Source organism: Micrasema longulum, unplaced genomic scaffold (assembly GCF_059751315.1).
Source record: "Micrasema longulum isolate JH-2025_06_02 unplaced genomic scaffold, ASM5975131v1 h1tg000919l, whole genome shotgun sequence".
NCBI lineage: Eukaryota > Metazoa > Arthropoda > Insecta > Trichoptera > Brachycentridae > Micrasema > Micrasema longulum.
In genome coordinates this window covers 197,309-206,654 of record NW_028278110.1, presented here as the reverse complement: position 1 = coordinate 206,654, position 9,346 = coordinate 197,309, and the positions used below count along the sequence as shown (strand labels likewise).

Here is a 9,346-nt window from a genome sequence, read left to right as displayed (position 1 = left end):
TCATTTCGTCACCCCGCCCGACCTCCCGCTCTACTACTGGATCTACACCTTGGACTTGACCATCGCTTCACCCCAGGACTACGAACCAGTATCTTCCACCGACCTACGCAGTGACACCGGACTTGAGAGGAATTTCGAGACTACATAACTTTCGGGATTTACGACCCCGAGAGCGACGACGGCAGCGAGACACGGCCAACACCTACCCCTTGCTACAGGATTGTGGAATACAGTCCAAACTGTTACTTGTACAGTACAGTTTCTGGTCCTTCGACTCGCCGGATTGTGATCTTCAGCTGCCATCTACTTTGAGTCTTCAGCCGAGACGAATCTACGATGCCCGCCTCACTACGCTCTGGAAAGAACGCCGAGGAGCAGCCCACCAAGCCCGTATCGGATGGAGATTCCGATTCGGAAGGTGACATCACTCTTCAGGAAGAAGCAACCCCCTCGCCGACTGCGACTGACGAGACGCTGCAGAACGAGAGATCTGAGAGGCGTCGGGAGAGAAGACACTACGAGAAGCAAATCAAGCAATTGATGTCGCTTTTGGGAACTACAAGCAAGCCAGCCGCTCAGCCAGACACCGCGCAACTCGGAGCGCGGACCGCTCTGGCCCAGGCGGAGAAGGAAGCTACATCGAGCGCGCCCCAGGACCGGGACGCGCTAGTCATTGATCCTGTCTACCCCAAGAGGAACGAGCCTTTCTCTGAGGAGGACAATCAAGAGGCGAGGCCGAAGGAAACGGCGCGCCGCAACACAGAGAGATGGGTCGAGGAGCACACCAACGCCGAACCAGCCGACCGTTTCACGCTGGCACTCGAGGCCTTGCTGGCAAAGCAAGGAGGGAATCGAGGACAAACCCAGGAAGAGGAAACACGCATCGGCGCCATGCTCGCTTGACAGGGGAACGCCAGGGAGCTACAGGACTTCAGCGGCAGCCCCGTGCATTGGCCGGCATTCTGCGACCAATTCTGGGAGTCTTCAGAGCTGTGCCAACTGACGGACCCGGAAAACCTTCTCAGGCTGAAGAAGGCACTCAAAGGGCCCGCCCGGGCGCTAGTGGAGGGACTACTAGTGGAATCAAAGGATGTTCATAAGATCATGAGCACCCTCGAGACGCACTACGACCGCCCGGACGTCATCATGAGCACGCAGTTGGACAAGCTGCGAAAATCACCGCGACTGACGGCAGAAAGCACCATGGACGATTTAGTGGAGTTCGCGATTGCCGTACGGAACATGTGCCTCACGTTGGAAAAGAGGCGCAAAGAACATCTGCATTCGGACGAACTGCTGAACGAGATGGTGCTTCGACTCCCGTTTTTCACGCGGCAACTCTGGGTGATGTCGCGGAAAGGAGCTAACAAGAAGGCAACACTTCGCGACTTCGTGGACTGGATCATGGTTTTCGCGGACAACGCCAAGGACGCCTGCGCCTTTGAAAAGACGAAGTTACCGGCGCGTGGAAAGGAAACAGTGTTCGCGGCGACGGAATCACGGCCAACAACAGAATCAAAGTGCGCGAAGTGCGGCCGTAGCGGTCATAAGTTAAGTGCATGTAACGAGTTTGCGAAGATGTCGTTATTGATGCGACGAGACTTTGTGCGAAATAGAATATTGTGTTATCGGTGCCTGAGTGACGGACACCGAGCAAACCAGTGCCGAAGCACCGCTAAGTGCAACGTGGGTACGTGTACAGCGAACCATCACAAGTTATTACACAGCGAGCCGCGAGTGAATAGCGCGGACAGCGTTAGTGAAACCGCAATAGTGCCCGACGGGAATCAGTTCGTCGGGGTAATGAGCGGACCGAATAGTGACTCGAAAGTTTTATTAAAAGTGATCGAAGTGGAAATAAGCGGACCACGGGGTCGCGTAACAGTGAACGCGATGCTGGACGAAGGTTCCACTATCACGTTGATAGACAATGAAGTCGCGAACAAAGTGGGAGCCCGCGGACGTAGTGACGTTATCTCGATCCGCGGAATCGGTGGAAATAGTGCAACGATAGACACGCGCCGAGTGCAAGTGAACATAAAAGGAAATAGTGACATTTCATATCGCATCGGAGCGAACACAGTGCGAGAATTGAACCTTCCACAAGCGCCGTGTGCACGCAGTGGAACCGCGAACGGTTCGAGAATTGTCAAGCCACAAATGATCATCGGGCAAGACAACGCTGGCGTAATAGTGTCGCGGGAAGTGATAACGAACGGTGATGAAATCCGTTCAAGAACCTTGTTAGGCTGGGTGACTCACGGTAGAGTCAACGGCAGCGCACTGGCGCAAAACAACATTACGCTCGCGACTATGAGTAAATCAAAGTGCTCTACGGTAGTGAATCGCGAGTGTAGCGGGCTTGTAATGCCGCCCATAACCGCGGCAGTGAATCGCGACTGTAACGGGCTAGTAATGCCACTCACAACCGCCGCAGTGAATAGCGAGTATAGCTCGCCAGTAATGCCGCTTGCAATCGCGGAAGTGAATAGCGAGTATAGCTCGCTAGTAATGCCGCTTACAATCGCGGAAGTGAATCGCGAGTGTAACGGGCCAGTAAGGCCGTTTGTAACCACCGAAGTAAATCACGAGTGCCGCGGACAGAACGAGCGTATCGTGTCGGAGCTACCCACAAGCCCGACTGACAGTGATAGGGCGCGGCAAACCAAGTGCTGCGTTAATTTAGCAAGTCTTGTAAAAAATAACTTCACAATCGACTCGTTGGGAGTAACGAGTGCCACGCGCGTTGACAGACAGATAACGCGCGCATACGCGATCATGCAAGCCACGACAAAACCTCTTCAGGATGGACATTGGGAGACTGGACTCTTGTGGAAAGACGGAGATACGTGGTTGCCCAACAATAGGCAACACGCTCTCAGCCGCCTGGAAGGAGTGGAAAGAAAATTAAGAAATAACAGAGAGCTTGCCGCCGCATATCATGAGAAAATGAACGGATACTTACAAAAGGGATATGCATCCGAGGTATGTGAAAGTGAATTAAATAACGTACCAAAGAGGTGGTACCTGCCACATTTTGCGGTCATTAATCCGAAGAAACCCGCCAAAATACGGGTAGTCTTCGACGCCGCAAGCAAGTATAGAGGCGTCTCTCTCAACGACAAGTTAATGGCCGGACCGGACCTATTATCATCGCTATTGGGAAATATGTTTCGATTCCGGGAGGGACATATAGCGCTTGCGGCGGACATAAGTGAAATGTTTTTACAAATAAAAATCACAAAACAAGATCAACTCGCTCAACTTTATCTCTGGCGAGATAATCCGGAGTCGATGCCGAAAACCTACAAGATGACGTCAATGACTTTTGGAGCCGCGTGCTCACCAAGTTCTGCGCAGTATGTGCGAAATACAGTGGCCGAACAGAGTCAGAACGAGTTCCCGGAGGCAGCGGTGGCATGCAAATCCAAATTTTATATGGATGATTATTTGGACGCCATGGACGATGCCGGCGCTGCTGAGAAAATGGTCCGGGAGGTATCCGAAGTCCTACGCCGAGGCGGGTTTACACTGACGAACTGGGCTAGCAACAAGAGTGAAGTGCTCAGCTCGGTGCCGCCTGAAGCGCGCGCCGCGCCGGCCATGCCGATATGCCTAACGGAAGCGCACGAGACGGCCGGCGCTACAAATGAATTCACAGGACGAGTCCTGGGAGTGACTTGGAGACCTGCCACAGATGAGTTTATTTATCAATTCGACGACCCACTCGGCCAGGGTAGCGACAGTTGGCCCACTAAAAGGGAGCTGTTGAGTGCAGTGATGCGAGTTTTTGACCCGGTCGGATTCCTGGGATGTCTCGTCATCCGCTCTAAGATGCTCCTACAGGATGTATGGAGGGCTCAAACCGGATGGGACGAAACGATAAGAGAAGATCATAAGACTAGATGGCAAAATTGGATCGCACAGTTAGAAAATTTAAATTGCGCCATCCCCAGATGCGCCATAGTAAGTCGGTGGAACCGCCAAGAACTACATCTATTCAGCGACGCCTCGGAAGTGGCGATCTGCGCAGTAGCTTACTACGTGGAGAACACGACCGAGGGCAAGAAGACCACCTTTATCAGCAGTAAATGCAAAGTGACGCCGTTAAAGGTGATGTCAATACCGCGCCTTGAGCTACAGGGCGCACTCATGGCGGCCAGACTGGCGGCCACCATCAGGAGAGAAACCCAGTGCGCCATAGAAAAGGTGGTGTACTGGACTGACTCCACAACGGTCCTGTGCTGGATCCGGTCGGAGCCGCGCGCTTACTCAACGTTCGTGGCCAATCGGCTAGGTGAGATAGACGAACTCACCGACGCCGCGGACTGGAAGTGGGTGCCGACAAAACTCAACCCCGCCGACATCGGTACGAGAGATGGCCGCCCGCTTGACCTGTCCCTCGAAGGAGTATGGTTCCAGGGGCCAGACTACCTCCGGCAAGGAGAAGGATCATGGCCTCGAGAAAAGAAGATGACGCCCACTCCGGACGATGCGATGCTGGAGAAGAAAGCAGAGCGAGTGGTACTGGCGATAACCACCAGCGAGGCGCTACCCGCGCCACAGCGATTCTCGTCGTGGAATCGCTTGATAAGGACAACGGCGTGGGTACTGCGCTTCGTGAGAAAAAGCCGCCGAAGAGACGGCGCCCGCGAAGTTGGCGAACTGACGGCCGGGGAGCTAGAAAATGCTGAGCTCCATTGGGTCCGTCAGTCGCAAGCGGACGCTTTCGGCGGCGATATACCTACCCTGAGACGGGGGGAGCGACTCCCTGCGCGGAGCCGCCTATACGGGCTGACGCCGCACATAGACGACAAGGGTGCCGTGCGAATGGGAACACGCTTGAGGAACACAGATACATCAGAAGGACTGAGGGCGCCTATAATATTGGATGGTGCCCATAGATATACCCGCCTGCTCCTGGAGGAGTACCACAGACGAGCCGGGCATCCGGGGACGGAGAGAGTGTTATGTGACGTGAGACGTAACTTCTACGTGCTCAAGTTACGAGGGACGCTGAGAAATATAAGTCACAGATGCGCCATCTGCCGAGTTCGGCGAGGACGAGCCGGCACACCGCAAATGGGCCAGATACCGGAGGCGCGAGTGGCCAGCTACCAACGACCATTCACCCACTGTGGGTTGGACTACTTTGGCCCCCTATATGTTACGATAGGGCGACGCCGGGAGAAGCGATACGGTGTTTTATTCACCTGTATGACGACCAGAGCCATACACCTTGAGTTGGCATCATCCCTGACAAGTGACGCGGCCATCCAAGCCATCAGACGGATGACCGCTAGAAGAGGCCAACCGAGGGTGATCCATTCCGATAACGGAACAAATTTCCACGGCGCCGACAGAGAAATGCGAGAATCAATTGCCGATCTCCATAATGACGCCGCATTCCAAATAGAACTTGCAAATAAAGGCGTAGAATGGAAGTATATACCGCCATCCTCACCGCATATGGGTGGCGCGTGGGAGCGACTAGTGAGATCAGTTAAAACCTCCCTAGTCGCTATCCTCAAAGAACAATCTCCACGAGAGAAGACCCTGTTGACGGCGTTCGCCGAGGCCGAATTCTCGGTAAACAGCCGTCCCCTTAGCCATGTGGCGGTGGACCCCGCAGATGAAACCCCATTGACTCCGAACCACTTCCTAATTGGTTCGGCCGGGGCACGCACACATCTCGCCTTCTACCCCAAAGAAACGGAGAATATCTGCCTGAGAAAGCAGTGGCGGATAGCCCAGCAACTAGCCGACAAATTTTGGCGACGCTGGCTGGGCGAGTTTCTGCCTACACTAGCACAGAGAAAAAAGTGGCTCGATAGATCGGAGCCATTGAAAGTCGGCGATCTTGTAGTGATCGCCGACCCGTCATCACCCCGCAACCAGTGGACAAGAGGGAGGATCATGGAGACACGACTGGCTGCCGATGGACAGGTGCGGACCGCACGAGTTCAGACGGCGGCCGGAGAATATGCCCGACCAGCGATCCGGCTCATCCCACTACTACTAGAGGACCTTCCAGAGAAGAAGATGCCCCCGCAGCCGAACAGCGTGGCATCGGGGGGAGTGTAACGGACGGTTAAATATGTAAATGAAATGCAATAATATAGTTAGGGCCCCCGGTATCTGTAGGCTAAATGTTGGACCCACAATAAAGGATGAATATTCCACTTTCGGGTCTGACTTTAGCGATACCGGGGTACTATAAAGCAGGAATTTGTGTTACAGGCCCTAAAAAGGGCCTGAATCTAGACGTTTGACGCGTTATTGCCCTAACATGCATATTTGTATTTGTATAAGGACTAAGGACTGCCTTAAAAAAGGCATTTTGTAATTGATGTGGCGCGTGCGGCGGCTCCCAGCGAAGTGACCGGGCCGAGCGCCGGCACCTCCCTATATGCACTTTGGGGGAGGCGCGCCGGCCGGGTATAGTGGGAGCGGTATTTCCCCCCCCACTCCCGTATTGGCCTAACGCCGGTTCGGACGCAGGTAGCGGGAGCCCGCAACACGCCCTATATAATGTGTACATTTGAAAGAATAAATATTGAGTTCGCCTCGAGACATCAAGTTAGTCTGATCGTTTCATTTCGTCACCCCGCCCGACCTCCCGCTCTACTACTGGATCTACACCTTGGACTTGACCATCGCTTCACCCCAGGACTACGAACCAGTATCTTCCACCGACCTACGCAGTGACACCGGACTTGAGAGGAATTTCGAGACTACATAACTTTCGGGATTTACGACCCCGAGAGCGACGACGGCAGCGAGACACGGCCAACACCTACCCCTTGCTACAGGATTGTGGAATACAGTCCAAACTGTTACTTGTACAGTACAATAGTATATTTTTTAATTCCTTTACAAACTGATTGGAAACATAATAATATTATGTAGGCAATAAAATGTTTGGAAAATGAATTTATGTTTTAAATAATAAAACCCTGTTAACTTAGAGACATTAATTTAAGTATATTAGATAAATATTAAGTTTGTATTCAATTATGAGTATGCTTATTATGTGTTTATCTACCATGCAAGTGATCTGGGCTTCGATTCCCTACAAAGTTGAAATAAAGTACTTCCTTATGTAAAACTTTTTTCTGCAATATTTTGTAGTCTAATCACCATCACAATTGAGAAAATAATTCAAAAGTCGCGGCTTCGATTTCCGCCAGTTACAAGAAAAAAATCTGACAAAGATTTTTCCTCGGTTGGTCTGGGTGTTGTGGTGTATTATTCATAACTTCCTTCCGTATCCTTTCTTTCCTACCTGCTGACAAGCATCTACGATAGAGGCTTAGCGAGTTATTCCTTGAAATAAAAAAAAAGGTCATTGGCATAGAAATAAGAATAGTCCAGAAGGAGCGTAGAATCATATTTGAATACATCGGACTGTGTCTAATAATTCCCCCACTATGCCCTACTTTCGCCGCGCGCATTCGTGAGGTTGCAGCGTAATGTTGCTTGATGGAAAAAAAAATCATAACACAAATATAAGGTAATAAAAAAACCAATCTGTTAATTTCTCTAAAATTTTATTGTGCACACGGAAATACTGATTGACACAACAGAGTAGATAAGTAAAGGGTCATTTAATAAGAGTAATTGAATGAATGAACTTTAAACTTGAAAAATAAAACAAATTTTATTTTACATAAAATTTTAAATAATATTTTATGTTTTGAAGATAATGTCGGTCAAAGGTCCGCCACAGAGTTGTTTAATCCGAGATCCAATATTGATTAATTCTCTCACTAGATGAGCAAAGTAGGGTAAAAAAAAATACTACCCTGGCAACACTGACAAAATTTCTATTTTGTTTTTTCTGACAGATGGAAAAATAATTTAATTTTTAAGTAATGCATATGTTATAGACACATTTATTATCTAATTACACATGAAATGTGATTGCATCCTGTTTCTTTAAGATCCTAGCAGTATTTCTTCACTATAAAAGGACACAACACGGCATACTTCAATTCAAATCAGGAGTTGTGTACTGAGCGACGTCTACAAAGAAACTAATAGATCAAAACGTAAATCTACTCATTTATGAGTAGTTGAGTCGCCTTCTGTTTGATGTGCGTATGCGGTTTCAGGACTATTCTTGATTCTATGGTTGATGGTAACACACAAATTTATTATATAGACTGAGATGCGTTAAAAGCTGTAAATGTAAATTGTAAATCCGCAAAAAAAACAAATAATATTTCAATCGAATTTAAATCGGGTTGTAGTCCTGTGGCTAGTGTCGTGGACTCACTAATCAAAGGTCCTTGGTTCGCACCTCACAATACCACAACTTGATTTGTCTATTTTAAAATCGAGTTATTTACAACTCGTTGAAAATGGTCCCCAAAATCGACATATTTGGTAAATCAAAAGAACGCAAATGTTTATTTTTATTTAAAAAATAAAATAAAAAAATGAAATATCTAAATGTTATTAAATATTTGGATATAACCAATTAGCGACTTTTCTATATCTACCGGTTTCGAGAGGTGCCTGTCTCTTCGTCAGAACACTCATTAAACTAACATGCAAAACCCACTATACACTTTCACCATAGTTGTTGCATAAAAATATAAAACCAACACGCCGATTTAAAATCCTATGCTTTTAGTAGGCAACCCTTACATGAACAAATATTTTTTTTTTCGGTTTATCAACAAAATATTATAAATACATATTACGTATCGCGTTATTTGCTTTGACGAAAAATACACGAAAAGTTTCTAATATCTGTTCTATTAAAATGATTATTCACGAAACGGGGATGTTGATATGATATACAGGGTGTTCTTTAAACCCTGTCACATCCGAAACCACGAAGATCAGATTGAGTAAGGAGACATATTGGCACATTAAAATATTTTTTTAGAACGACTAAAATCTTAAAAAATAAAAGATAAATAAAAAACAAATGGTTGCTTACTCCTGTAGGGGAGAAACGAGGGGGAGGGAGGGAGGAGCCTGGTTCACTGTCAACCGCACGGCCGCGTCCCCTTCGCTTCTCCCCTGCAGAAGTAAGAAACCATTTGTTTTTATTTTAATATTTTATTTTAAAAAATTTCTTCGTTCTAAATATTTTTTTTAATTTGCCAATATGTCTTCTTGTCCATACTGATCATCGTGGTTTCGGATGTGACAGGGTTTAAAGAGCAACCTGTATAAAATAGAGGTTTACGAATCATAATATATTTTAAAAATCGAAAATATTTTCGTGAAAATGCCTCAGAACTTTGAGAAACTTCTGTACACAGTTTACTTTGTAGCAAATAGAGAGTAGAGTAGATTGTCTCTCATTGGCTATTGGCTCCTATTGGCTAAA

The 9,346-nt window shown here is 48.2% G+C and overlaps 1 protein-coding gene across 1 annotated transcript; it reads left to right on the top strand.

The window, feature by feature from the left end:
- The first annotated feature begins 336 nt into the window (after positions 1–336).
- Positions 337–6,084, top strand: LOC148278187 (uncharacterized). Its single transcript, XM_088231786.1, has 2 exons — positions 337–834; positions 907–6,084. Exons 1-2 carry the CDS (start codon positions 337–339, stop codon positions 6,082–6,084), a joined length of 5,676 nt encoding a protein of 1,891 aa, XP_088087912.1.
- Positions 6,085–9,346: the final 3,262 nt, after the last annotated feature.

Coding starts and splice junctions, on each gene's coding strand:
- LOC148278187 (XM_088231786.1), top strand. CDS start 337: ATGCCCGCCTCACTACGCTCTGGAAAGAACGCCGAGGAGCAGCCCACC. Junction 835..906: donor TGGCACTCGAGGCCTTGCTG/GCAAAGCAAGGA, acceptor CTCGCTTGACAG/GGGAACGCCAGGGAGCTACA.